Source organism: Anser brachyrhynchus (genome assembly GCF_964034855.1).
Source record: "Anser brachyrhynchus genome assembly, chromosome: 5".
NCBI lineage: Eukaryota > Metazoa > Chordata > Aves > Anseriformes > Anatidae > Anser > Anser brachyrhynchus.
In genome coordinates this window covers 57,062,243-57,076,027 of record NC_137699.1, presented here as the reverse complement: position 1 = coordinate 57,076,027, position 13,785 = coordinate 57,062,243, and the positions used below count along the sequence as shown (strand labels likewise).

Here is a 13,785-nt window from a genome sequence, read left to right as displayed (position 1 = left end):
GTACCTCCAGAATATGGTGGAGCAGCGTAATGCGGGTTTGGTTGGCTTTGGTTTCTGTTAGTTTGAGTAAAGTGCTGATTTTAAACCCATCAGCGTCCCCCGTGTGGCTTCCCTACAAGATAAAAAGAAGGCAGATGTAACTCTTGTGTCCATCCAAATTACAGCCCTAAATATGAAGATCATCCATATATTCTAACGCCTGGGTGGAGGACAAGCCAAACCGAGTCCTTACGTAGTTCAGAAAGTTTCCAACTTTGAGAATCAGTTGACAGAAGAGCGGCAGGCGATGACTGTTCAGAAGATCTGAAAAACATAAAGGGCTTTTAAGCAAAAACCTCTATTAAACCAGAATGTTTTCTGAATTGGATAACCACCGGGATCCTAAATTCCACCAAACCAAATCTGATTTTTCAGGTTTGCAGCCCAATGGCCCATCCCACAGAGAAGCTGATTCTAAATAGAACCCATCACACTAGTTGGGCTCAATAAAAGTTTTTGCTTACTTATGTTTCTTTCTTTCTTTATATCTGGTCTCTTATTCCTAATGGAAAATAATGTGGAGCTGGACTCTTCTCACTCGCTGTCGTGGAAGTACCCAGATTTAACCTGGAGTGGGCAAGGGTAAGTGGGCTGTAATTTTAATCTTACAGACTCCATTCAGCTGTGCAGTGAAGCCAGTTCTGACAGGGCTGCAACTATCTGCCAGCTGCAAAAACCAGACACACTCCCCCTGTTCTTGGTCTCGCATGGTGGAGGTGATTATCGGGGCATGAAGGGTACAGTCCCTGTCCTTGCCCTCGTGACAGGGTGCTGCAGCGGTGTGCTTTCTGAAGCACTCAGCGCTGAGGCAGGAACAGCTTTAAAAGGACAAGTGGGCTGCAGGGAAGAAACTTTTTAGGGGGAACTTCAGTTTATCACAGCAGGCAGCTGTAATTCCAGCTGGAGAAAACCCTGGCAGGAACTGGCTCTTCAGGACAGGAGGCACTTGACAGCGCTGAGAAGTACTTTCCCCAGAGTGGGACCTGAGGTTTCTCCCACAGGAAGCAGAGGCCTACTGCGTAATTCCTCCACGTATTCACAAAATTAGGCATCAGCAATTAAGAGCACAAAATAAACTTTCTCTTCTGGTTATGTTTGTAGTCAGGGGAAAAAATAAAGAAGCGGTGCTTTCTGGGGGAAGTTTGGGGTAAGCTTTTCTGGAAGCAGAGAAAACTGCTGTGTGGAGATCTTAATGTGGCAAATAATGCCGATGAATTAGCTGTAATTCCACTGTTTAAATTCAGTGCCTTTAGAAGGTCTGACAAGCTTCACTTTACAGCTTACCATCTTAAATAAGAGCCAGAATCGAGGCCAGGTCATTTACCTTCGCAGGCTCTCCGGATGGCTCCAGCTTTTGGCTGAATCATGTCCAGCACAACGGTGGTCTCCTCACAGATCAGCATACATTCAATCCGCAGCTGGTAGCTAGGGATGGAGATTGATTAGAAGCTTAAAGGCACTATGGTCTTGGTCCATGCAGCAGCCCTCTTCCCACATCACCACTAAGTCTGGCGACCCCGCAGCACTGCTGTCAACCACATCCACACCAAACCAGTGCCTGCAGAAGGTGGTGGAGGGCTGCCATTCTCCACTGGGGACCTGTCCTTGACCACATGGGGATGTAGTTTCTGCTGACACACTGACATCAGCAATGGGAAGACTGACCATGGTGTGAGATCTGGGTCGTCCCTTCTTGGCATTGTATTGGGCTTCCCAAGTGCCCTTCAGTAAGCTATATGGCCTCCTTGGGCAGCTCTGACCCTGGGTCTAGTCCAAATTCTGCTGCTTCAGAGGGAGAAGAGGTGCTGATGCAGTGACAACCTTTCATCCAAGGTAAGGGGGAAGGGATGGCTAAGGTAGAAAGGGGGATCCATCAGCTATATCCATTAATATCTGTCTGTGAGACTCCTATACAGAAACTTCCCACAGATAAACCCAGAAAAATACTGGGCTGAAGTTCATGATGACCATCTTTACCTGGGAATCTGGAGGAGGAGAAGATAAAACTGATCTGCGTTTGCTAGCTTTGATTTCTCTTCTTTGAAGGCCTTCAGGTTTTCTATCTAATGAGAAATAAAGAATCAAAACTGTAGGACTCCACTGCACACTCAGCTCTGTGAATTATGAGTATCGCTTTTCCCTTCTGACCTCATGCTTTTCAGGCAGCAGCTTCAGCAACTGCTTCAGGACCTCAACATCAAACTTTGTCTGGTCCCCGTTCTGGACCATGGCAGCCACCTCTTCGTTGGAGCTGCAGGGAGGAGGAGCAGAGTCAGCAGTCACCCAAAGGCCCTTCTTCCACAATCACGCGCTACCGAGGCATGTACCTGTACAAGCAGTCTGTGCTTTACCTAGTGAGGGCCACAGTAATCCAAAAAGAAAGGTACTTCCCAGTGATTTACTCAGAATTGGGACCTGGAAGATCCAGGTTCAAATCCTTACTATGCCCAAAATTTTGTTTCTGGCCCCAGTCAAATGACTCAAGACCAGAGGTCAATCCTGCAACTCAGACATTGGTTTCTGGGTATGTGACTACCTTAAAAAATTAATTTGTAATTTCTCTTAATTTTCTCTTCCTGCTTTGAGGAAGGGTTTGACCTCCAGAGGTCCACAGCCTAAGTCACCATAACAATCTGTGCCATAACTTTATCTGTAACAAGGAGACACAAATGTCATTTCCAACTTACAGGAATGTTGTATGCAAAAACTCAACTAAACTCCCAAACCCAGTATTTTAAAGAGAGTATATGGCAAAGTGGGAAATGTTCAGATATTTTGGTAACATGGGCCACAAAAACACATTTGCTAAAATAGATTTCTTGAGGACCTTACAAATACTACACAAAACCTGCTCAAAGTTTTGTCAACTGTCATGAAAATTGGCCATATCTTACCATTTAAATTGCTTCAAAAATATGTTCAAATTGAGACTTTTCTTGGAGTCCAAAAATGTGATCTTCATTAAAGAAAAAGAAGATATCTCGTATTAGGTGAGCTGTCTGCAGTGATCTTTACTCGAAAGAATGAGTGACCCCCTCACCTCCTTCGGTTCTGCCTTCACTGGTGCAGCCGTTTTCTCCTTGGGGGTCGGCTGTGGAAAGCAAAACAGCTGCTCTATGCTTGTGTAATTGGGCTCTATAGTTTCCTCGCTGCTGCTGCTGACTGAAGCCCACATCGAGTGACTTTCTGAAAAAAAAAAACCCACAAGGTATTCAGACTGGCTACAGAGACAGCTGAGAGCTTCGGGCTTTTGGGGCAATCCAAGTTGCTAGATGGGAAACTCCTCAGAAGGTGAATGAAACAAGAGAGACATATTTTTGGTTCTCTTATCATCTCCTTGCGTTAATGCTGGCTATAGGCCTACTTGAATTAACCCCCACTGCACTTTCTTAAACATCTTTTATTTTTTCCAAAAAAAAAATCACCTGAACTTGGCCGTAGAAATCTTTACTGAAATAATCTCAACAATTAAGTGCCCTTGTGATCAAAACCGTGCCTTATTTAGACTTCACCTATGCCAACTTCCATGCAGCAGATGGCTTGCTTGTCTAGGCCAAAACTGACCTCACCTGTCCTTGCTGTTTCTCACATTTCATGCTCCGTTTTGGATCCACTAGGAGAGGGAAATGTGACCCAAAAATCAAGAAACAAGTCAATATTTCTCATGCCTCTCCAACTGTTTCAATGTCCTTCTTGAACTGTGAACTGATCTTGACCTGCACTCTTACTTATGACTTTTATATACCCAGATCAGGGCCTGTTGAGAATTCAAGCCTAAGGCATGCCAAGGTGTATTAGAGGAATCTTCTCATCCTCCCCCCTTCTTTTAATTTCAAATGATTTTATTTATAAATAAGCTATTCAAAACTACTGATTTAGTTGGAATGGTTTTTATATATTAGTGGCTTCATCCTGATTTTATTTATTTAAGCTCTGAAGGTCAGATGCAATGGAAATCAGGGAAGTTCTGTATCTAAATAGAGTCAACCAGATCTGACAACCTCAGAAATAGTGGGTTTTCCCCTGGGTCACCCATAAAGCAGCAGTGACTCTATGCCAGAAGCACCCACCTCTCACCACGTTGGAGGGCAGCTTCTGCCAGTTCAGCTTCTTCATCCTCAACGTTGGTGTCTTCACCGTCTTGCGGGGAGGCCTGGCCGAGCCGAGAGGGCAGCCGAACTGGGAGGCCACAACGGCTTCTATGTGATCTCCTGCCATGCCGGGCAGGAGGGGTGGTGGTGGAGGGATGCCCCCCATACCAGGCAATGGTGGTGGAGGAGGAGGGACGCCCCCCATGCCGGGCAATGGGGGTGGAGGAGGGATGCCCCCCATACCAGGCAATGGTGGAGGAGGAGGGATGCCCCCCATGCCAGGCAGCGGTGGTGGAGGAGGAGGGATGCCCCCCATACCAGGCAATGGGGGTGGAGGAGGGATGCCCCCCATACCAGGCAATGGGGGTGGTGGAGGGATGCCCCCCATGCCGGGCAATGGGGGTGGTGGTGGAGGGATGCCCCCCCAACCAGGCAATGGGGGTGGAGGGGGAGGGATGCCCCCTATGACAGGCAATGGAGGTGGAGGGGGAGGGATGCCCCCCATGCCGGACATTGCAGGAGGAGGGATGCCAGGGAGTGGAGGGGCTGGAGGCGTATTCATCATGGGGGACGTGGGGGGCACAGCTGCCATGCCAGAGGGCAGGGGTGGAGGTGGTGGGGGTGGAGGTGGCGGGGCAGGAGCAACGTTGGGTGGTAGGTTAGATGTCTGTGGTAAAGCGGAGCAAGCTGAGAGCTGGCAGGACGAGATCTTCTCTTCATTGGCAGGTGGCCCTGAGGGAGATGCTGGTGCCTTGGAGGGGTTTGCTGATCCCACCAGGCTCTGAACTGCACTTGCACATGGTTCTCGTTCTACTTCGGTACGGATGCCTCCATTCGCATTCCCAGAAAGACGGTTTTCAGCTCTCTTTTGCTTGTTTGGATGTTTCTTGATAGATAACAGCCTCTCAATGACTTCTTCCACTGTGTTTCCTTGGACTAGAGAAATGGGTCAGGGTCAGAGAAGGGGATGGGGCCCAATGGGTTATTCATGATATTCAGCTCCCACAGTTAACAGACTTGGAGCTACAAAGCCCACTCCCTTGAGTCACTTTACCCAACTGCACTTTTAACTTCCAGGCAATTTCCTTCCCATGGTTCTGGCCCATACACACCGCTTTGAGCATGCCTGCCAGCAAGGCTTGCCAGCATCAGTGTCAGGATGACAACAAAAACAGATTCCCACTGACTCCCACGACCCAAAACTTAATGCAACACCAGGACTTAACTGTCAGCAAGATGATGGCACCCAAGCCCACTGCTAAACATGGCCAGCTCTCGCTGGCATCTGCATGGCTGGGGCGCCACATTATGACTTGACCCTATGCAGCAGGTGTAGTTTTGTCCCTGCTTCCTTTGCAGGGAAAGACTTCTGTGGGCACTGCGTGGGATGAGGGAAAAAAAGACTGACTACAAGGCTGGATGTATGTCTTTCTTACTGTCATTTGCGAGCAAAAGGGCTCTGTTCACTACTGCATCCAAGGACTCCCACAGCAGGAGGCTGGAGTGATGAGACGGCTCCAAGTGGAGCAAGCTCTGGAGAATGGACAGCAGCTGGATAGAGACTGGAGAGCGGCTCACCTGGAAGACAGAGCAGCTTTCCATCACAGCAAGGCTACGAACCAGGCTGGTTCCAAGCAAAGTTTGTTAACGCTGCCATTGCATGGCTGTGCAACCCACATGAGGGCCTACTTACTTTATTGAAGAGAGATGAAAAGACCTCATGGTGATCATTCATGTTTATCCCATCACATATCTTTAATAATTCCTCATCATCTTCTACCTTGAACTCCTCAAACGTATCACACTGGATAAGCAGATCCTCCTCCTCTATGTCTCTGCAATATTACAGCATTCATTTTCACTGGAGAGCTCCTCACTGATTTTCAGATAATTATTTTTGCTTAAATGGCTTTTATCTCTTTGGCTCTCTCACTCAGCCAGTTCACGCTGAAAAGTACCCAACTCTACCTTATTGATAAAGGATCAAATGCCACCAGTGTATCCTCTCTTGAACTGGATGTATCTCTTTCTCCAGACAACATGTGGAAATGAATAGGACTTTTCATGGCATAATCCGGCCCAGCACATGGTTTGTATGGACTTCTCCTTGGAGCTTTAACAACAGAGTGGCATTTCCACCTTTTTGAAAGTGGGCTGCCACCTTCTTTTATTTTTTAAAGTCAAGACAAACTGAAAATATTCCAGTGATACTTCTGTTGGAAAAACTTCCTTCTATGCTGCTCAAAACTTGATTTAAAAAAACAAACAAACAAACAAAACACCCTAAAGACAAATTTTTCAGCACTCCTGAGAGACTCAGTGCGGGAGCTCTACTCTTGCTAGTTGGCAGTATCGACAGGTCTTCTCTTCCCTCACTTTTAAGGATTTGGATGCAGCAATTCCAGTTACATGGATAACTGCAACTCATATATAAGCATTCTAGGATTTATCCTGGGTGCTTCTGACAGAACATCAATTTAAAATTAAGAAACTGTGAAGACAGGTATTTCCAAATATACATTAGAAAAGTGTTTTAGCTGGATGCTCTGCGACAAACACCATCAGTGAGAGGGGTTTGAATACAGCAACTGCTCAGTGAGCCCACGGCATCACTTCAGGTTCAGTCTGAAATGCAGCCCTGAGCTGTGATCCATCTGTACCCAGAGCCTCTGTCAATGCCACCTGGAACAGCAGTCCCCACGACGCTGTGGTTGATGAAGAGCATTAACACTGGCCTAATGTCTCTGTTCCCATGTAATGGGTGCACACCAGTGTGGTCCACTCCACCCGGGTACGCTTCACAGTTAACATAGCTATGTTACTGTAAAGCTCATTTGTAAAAGAAAATTTAAGCAGTGATCCTTACCTTAGCTTGTCTAAAATATCCAACAGCTGAAGCCCTGGGAGAACAAAAAATACATATATATTAGCATTATGACCTACTTGGCGCCGATCTATTATGAACTTTATATAACTTTATTCTCATAAGCACTTTCTGCAGTGATAAAAAGTGAAAATATCTTCAGATGGATCTGTCAAAGCAGGTAGGTTCATTCAACAAATGAAGAGGCCTGCAGCACACACGTCTGCAGCTGAGCGAGCCAGAGTTACAGAGGGACACAGGCACTTCTGGGACACAGTTATCTCACTCTAAATCAAATGTCTAAAGTAAGTCAGATGAACTGTGTGGTCCAACGTCCCTTTCTCTCCACATAGGGACATGGAGCTTAGGCTCACCAGCTCAGATGTGCACACTTTATGAGCTATGGAAGAACAGGAAAGTTAAATAAATCTGACTAAAGAAAGGTTGCTGAAGGGAAGAGAGAATAGACAGGCAAAAAAGAAAAGTCTGGCTTTAATATTTGCAGTTTTCCTTCCCAGCCCTCTTTAATCACCTTATGGATCACCTGAAAATAAAGCCATAAAACTGCCCTGTGCTTAGCAACTATTTTTTTTTCTGGAAAAACTTGGCGCAACAAATATCCTTACCTATGAACTCATTTCGTATTTGTGTTCTTGTTCTTAGGTCTTCTTTCCCCAGTATGATGGCATTGATAGCACTCAGCAGTGTCACCATGTACGGCACATTATCCGTGTTGGAGAGCTCATTCATTATGACACTGAATCGATACTGCTGGTTCTTCACACTCTGTTAATAACACAAGCAACATTTCTGCTCAGACAGTTCAGAAACGTCCGTCTCTTTAATGTAGGCTCTCAAATAGAATTAGCATCTTAAAACCTCTCTCAACTTACACTGCTGAGTACAAGACAGGAAGATATAGGTAAAAGCAGCACTCCCATCACTGAGCAGGGTAAGGTCAGAGAAGGAAGTCTGTGAAACTCCTCCTGCATCCTGTTATGCTTTTTGCTCACTGGACTTGCGGCCAGTGAAACTGATGGATGTGGCACTATCTAATTGCTAATCTGGTAGTGCTTTTTTTGTGCTGAAAAAGAGCTTTGTGTTGGAAGTCATCTGCCCAGAGAGAAGTCACAGAGAAGCCCTGTGGTCTTCTGGGGATCAGGCCAAAATTCCTCCAGATTTCACCTCATGAATCCCTGCCTCTCTTACCAAAATGATGCAAAATGACGTTCATTCCCAGCCCTTTTCTGCGGTACATGGATCTGCCTGCATGGGTCAGAGCAGAGCAGAGTACCTCCTGCTGCAGCTCAAGACTTGCCTTGTAATGGTCCAGGGCATCCAAAGCCAAAGTGTGGCCATCTGATGAGTAAATGCACAGTGCAGCCAGGAGCTCAAATACTTGCTTTTTCACCATGACGTTAGTTGTGTCAAGTGCTGGAGGAAAAAAAAAAAAAAACACAAAACAAAAAAGGCTTTATAATAGCACGGTAGTATTCTGAATCTCACTGTCTTCTGCTATGTGGCTTGTGGCCAGTGGTAGAAAAAAGACTGAAGGAACACAGCCAATAGATGGAAGATAGGAAGAAAAATATCCCAATTTACAGATGTCTGATCTCAATAGCAGTATGTAGTAGTAACCTCTAGCTGGAACAGTAAATGCTAGTTCAAGTACCCTATTGTCATTTTGGTGTTCCTTGTAGCTGTTCACTTCCTCCAAGTGCCAGTGGAAGTGCTAAAACAGCAGCCAAGATCTCAGCACTTGCAGTCACACATTTTATTTCCAATTTTCAGCTATGGGTGTTTTCTAGAACAGTAGATGAACCATTTTCCCCAATTAATGAGTCTTTATCTTTAGTGCAGAAGCGCCCAATCTGCATATCAAATAAACCAATTGTTCTCACCAGTCCTCTTGTATTCCCCTTTCTTCCTTTACTCTCTCTCTGTGAGTCCTGGGAGCTGGGAGGGAGTGGATTAGATTATTTTATTTTCCTTTGTAGTGCACAAAGATGCTAGACTGCTGAAAAGCCCAGGGTGTCCCCCTGCCTTGCACAGTACAAAAATGCCAGTTCTGTATTTCACATTGATTAAGAAAATACAGGGCTGAGGGAAAGAAAGAGGACTTTAAAACTGTAGAGGGGAGCAAGCCAGCTTTCAGATTAAATGCATTTGGAAGAGCTATTAATAAAGGTTTCCAGACGCAGCTGTGATCTCAGCTCCGCGGAGCAGCACAGAAGTTATCTTCCCAGCCCCACCATCATTAAGTGCTCTATAAGCAAGTCCTAGGAGATGCCCCGATGAATTTCTGACCTAACGACGAGCCAAGTGAATGGCAGCAGAAAGCAAGTGGTGTTATCTGACACTTCCTAGAAGGAAAAGACTAAGCAGCACGGAGAATGGGCTCTCTGAGTCTAAACCATTCCACCCTCCCTCCTCTCTACAAGCTACAAGTCTCCAAGCCCTTTTTATGGCTCTCCTACTCTTGGGCTTCGCAAAGACTAAAATAGCAAATGTCTGCTGAGAAGCTGGGTTGTGGACTTCTCTGCCCAGGCAGAGTTTATCCCCACCTTTTAATGCACTATGAGGACATCGGTGTGGAAACGAGCCCAGCTAAATGACATTGATTGGCAATGGTAATGTCACTTCAGAGCAGTCTTATTTTAAAGAGGAAAACGATCCTTTCACTCATCAGATGCAATCAACAACTGCCAAGAAGCCTGGCGCAGGACAGGAGGACAAGCACCAGCAAAGCCCCTCCACACTGTGTGTGATGGGTGAAGCAGGAAGACGTTTCCTCACCTTGGAAGAGTTTTCTGACGTAGCCCTCATTGCTCACGATGTACTCAATGCCTTTGTGGGAGTTCATGACCGCTCGCACACAGTTAATGCAGGTGAGCTGAAGCAAAGCGTCGGAAATCCTGGCCACCCCTCTCCCAGACAGCCTGTCCAGGGCCTCCAGGAGGAGGTCCAGCCCACACAGCTCCAGGAACTGGACCATCCAAGCATCGTCGCTGTTCTCCAGCCGCTTCTTCAGCCCGGAGTAGTTCACCACTGACGGCATTTGCAGGAGACGGATGCACAGCTCCGGCTCTGCATTTTCCAGGTTGGCCTCCGACTGGTCAGTCTCCTGGGGCCCGAGTTTCTCCTTCAGGGCAGCCCATTTCTTGTGGGCACCTTCCTTTTTGATTGACATCATGAACAGCTTGTCCTGAAAGGGAAAGAAAAGACAAAGTGAGAGGTTTATTTAGACTGCCCACCACTCTCTGGCAGCCCTGTTTTTTCTCCTAGGGCTCAGGACATTAAGCATAGCCACAGAAGGTCCTGCTCCTTGACCAGCTCTCCAGCATGCCAGGCACACACTGGAACCAGTCCTCTGTTGAAGAAACTAAATATATCCCCTCCTTAAAAACACACATTACATTCAGGCCCTGAAAACTCTGTAAAGAGACTCTTAGCACATCTAAGCCAGCAAATACAGCTTTAAAAGTAGCCAATTTACACCAGTCAATAGCTACTACCTATTTTCATGCAGTGAAAGGATAAGGTTGGAAGTGGCATTATCAGCTCTGAACTCCTTATGTCCATTAAACCACTTAAAAATCTCACTGCAGTGGAAAGACTGCAGTTTCTAAGTATTTGTAATGGGATGTAGAAGCCATTTTGAGCATATCCTGCTCATAACAGCATCCGATTACCCTGTTATTTTTTGCTTTTGTTTCTTTTGAATGATGCAGAGGTTCATTTTATAGCACTCACTTAATCTCTTCCTGTCTGTTGTAAGAGCAAATATGTTTGCAAAATGTGGTGCTTGTGTGTGATAATGTGCGAGCCCAACAGGTTGCACGCAGAGGGACTGCAGCAGGAGGCTATTAAAACAGCAGCGTATCTTTTAGGAGATATGGCACATCTTTTCAAGGTCCATCTCCTGTGGTCTGTCTCAGCCACGCCGTTAGCAGCAAGGAGGGTGAGGAGCTGATTCAGCACAGAGAACTACCAAAGCCAAGCCAAATGAACCCTTGATGCCCAACTTTATGTTTGAGGCAGGGTCCTCATTTTTCAGATATGCAATGATTTTCGTTAGTTATACAATGAGTGCAATCGTTTTAAGGATCAATTGCTCCCAGAAAGAACCCACAGAAAGAGGACAAACCTGGGGCTAGCCTCTGTGCCCTGAAGCCAGCCATCAACACTACCTCCTCCCTTTGCCATGTCATCAGCATCTCTGCTGATGGGCTGCTGAGCCTGCACAGAGATCAAAGTAACCTGGTGGCTGTTTGGCCTCCCAAACCCAGCACCTGGTGGATTGAAAGGATGATAGGAAAATCTTGCCTTCCATCACCAACTCCAGCACAAGGGCTTCTAGCCTTCCTGCCAAACAGTTTGCTTACTAATTTGCAGTAGGCATTGAGGGCATGATATTATGGGCCTAAACCCGCCTTTGGGATGGATACCAAGCGTGGTGGGATGGGATATTGAAGGTATCTCAAACAGTTCCCCCAGGGCAAGGTGAGGGGTGGGACTTTTTGGCAGGGGCACTCAAATCACAGCATTAAAAGCTGTGTTGAGTAAGGGTCAGAGGGGTGATAGTTAGCTGTGTATGGTCACAGAAAATCCTAACAAACTTCTAGAGAGCTCTGGAGAAACCCTTTTGCAGAGGGGAAAGAAGTTCTTGGCCAAGTGCCCAGCTGGTGATGGTCATGATCGAAAAACGTGAAGTTGCAAATATACCCTCTGAGAACACACTGTACAGCTAAGAAGTAATAAAAAGGGCCATAAAACAAAAACAAACAAACAAAAACCTTCCTGCCAAAGTATAGGCTAGAGTTTCTAAGATTTGTCATCAGTGCCTGCAACTCGGAACCTACTCTTGGCAAAAGTCTCACTGGAGTTAGTCACCCCCAGCTGCTCCTCTGTACCCGAGCTCAGGAATTTGAGCTGGGCACAATGCACAGACCAGAAATCCTCCCTGCCCAGAAGGAGGGAAGCAAAAGCGTCCAGCCCCATGGTCACAGCCCGGGCTTTGCGGCAGCATCCCACACCTCTGGCCACAGCAGTTATGGTCCCATGCTGCAGAGGTGCTCCTAAGGAGCTGTGGTCAAACCCTGCCCTGTGTTTTGCATCGAGCCCAGGGGTCTTCTTCCAGTGTCTGCTGGCCAAGGCTGGACCTGAGGAGAATCCGCACGGGGTGCAGCACAGCTCATCCTGCCCACAACCCTCCTTCAGAGGGTTCCCCCAGATCCCTTGGCCTCCTGCTGACACAGGTAACTGGAAGTCCTGGAGGTTTTTATTCCTGTGCAGGGAATTGGTGCAAAACCAAGCACTGACACCAGGGGCTGAGCCCACGCTTTTGGCACCATCACCGCCCTGATGCACTGGCTGGGACCTGTCCGTCCTCCTGGCTCTCCTGGAGCCCAGGCCCTTTGCTCTCCCTGAAGTGGAAGTGAGCACCAAGCACAGAAGCCGGTTTCACAGCTGCCCTAAACCCCATGGGGGCACAGAAGAGCCCCCTGAAGCCCCCCGTGGGGGCACAGAGGAGCCCCATGCTCCTGCCCGGTGCTGCTGAACCAAGGGGCTGCAGGAGTGGCTGCCGACTGCAAGCTCCCTCTCTCTTTTGGTGACTTCTTGTTACACTCAGTAAATCACCTTTTTATTTGCATATGACTAAACCTTTCTTATCAAACCAGATAACGTAGCGGGCTGGCTTTTTTCTTCCGGTTGGACAAATACATCTTTATATATAGTATCAGTTAAAGGAAGTCAGAGAGATTATAATAGGATTATTGACCTTAAGCTTAGCTGATTTTTGAAAATTAAGCTAAACCACTGCAATAGGAGACAGGAAATACCGACAGAGCATCCTGTTTACCAGTGGATTTGTTCTAAATTATCCTTTCCTCCCCACCTGCTCCATACAGATGTGAAAAGATGAGAAACAAACCCAGGCAGGTGAATGTCGAAACAGTAATGGCTTGTGTTGGTATGCACTAAGCTGAACAAATTTGGTTGATTAAATATGCTCTCCCACAGAGAGCACACTCTTTTTTGTGGGGAAGAAAAAAAAAAGACTGCTCATGTATGTAACCACAAAAAGTGAATAAAATAAATAGGAGCTGTACTATATAAATGGAAAGGAAATAAATATGGAGACCGCAGCACAACTCTGCAGATGGTGTGATAAATCTGTTTACAAACAGAGATATGAGTGATATATTATGAATGCAGCATCTTTCCTTGTTTTCCACGAAGCACAGTGTTGCGACGCTGCTCAGCTACATCCTTAAAGGGCTGCTGGTTTCACCTTTTATCTCTGACCACAGGAGCTTATTAGCCGGTAGGTGATCACAGCAGAGTGAGCCAGATAAGAGATTAAAATGGAGAGCATCTATTTGGCTGTGTCGGGGAGGCAATTTAGATTGTGCTGGCTGAGGAAAGGAAAGCCCCCTAACAAAAGAGACAAGGGCTAGACCTGAATACGATGAATACACCTTGCCTCCTGTCTACAGAAGGGCAGGAGGAACTTTTTGTTCTGCTGCCGAGGCTGCAGGGGAGGATGCAGTGGTGGAAGCGATGCGCCCAGCCTGCGTCTGACAGTGCTTGCAGCACCCAAGCCCTCCCCAGCTACACCCTGAGCAAAGGTGCTGGGTGCTGCTCCCTTGGACACGTTCTGATGCTGAACCTGTGCTTCCTGCAGCGGGGACAGCCACTGTTCACAACAGCCACTGGGATACATGCAACACCCTCCTGATCTTGCTCCTCATCCTCCGAGGATGGTTAGGCCTGGTGGGGAATGGCACC

General features: G+C 46.9%; 1 protein-coding gene across 13 annotated transcripts in view; it reads right to left on the bottom strand.

Moving 5' to 3' along the window:
* INF2 (inverted formin 2) overlaps nucleotides 1-13,785 on the bottom strand; it is a 40,345-nt gene that overhangs the window by 12,954 nt on the left and 13,606 nt on the right. For all 13 annotated transcript variants that reach the window (XM_080593717.1, XM_080593722.1, XM_080593723.1 and 10 more), the window contains 14 exons: nucleotides 9,790-10,198; nucleotides 8,312-8,427; nucleotides 7,620-7,779; nucleotides 6,997-7,030; nucleotides 5,824-5,965; nucleotides 5,567-5,708; nucleotides 4,110-5,066; nucleotides 3,080-3,225; nucleotides 2,934-2,995; nucleotides 2,188-2,290; nucleotides 2,017-2,102; nucleotides 1,364-1,464; nucleotides 233-303; nucleotides 5-112 (listed from right to left, as the gene is read on the bottom strand). In XM_080593717.1, coding sequence (XP_080449843.1) covers nucleotides 5-112; nucleotides 233-303; nucleotides 1,364-1,464; nucleotides 2,017-2,102; nucleotides 2,188-2,290; nucleotides 2,934-2,995; nucleotides 3,080-3,225; nucleotides 4,110-5,066; nucleotides 5,567-5,708; nucleotides 5,824-5,965; nucleotides 6,997-7,030; nucleotides 7,620-7,779; nucleotides 8,312-8,427; nucleotides 9,790-10,186 — 2,625 coding nt within the window. In that variant the 5' untranslated portion in view covers nucleotides 10,187-10,198. The remainder of the gene's footprint in view (nucleotides 1-4; nucleotides 113-232; nucleotides 304-1,363; nucleotides 1,465-2,016; nucleotides 2,103-2,187; nucleotides 2,291-2,933; nucleotides 2,996-3,079; nucleotides 3,226-4,109; nucleotides 5,067-5,566; nucleotides 5,709-5,823; nucleotides 5,966-6,996; nucleotides 7,031-7,619; nucleotides 7,780-8,311; nucleotides 8,428-9,789; nucleotides 10,199-13,785) is intronic.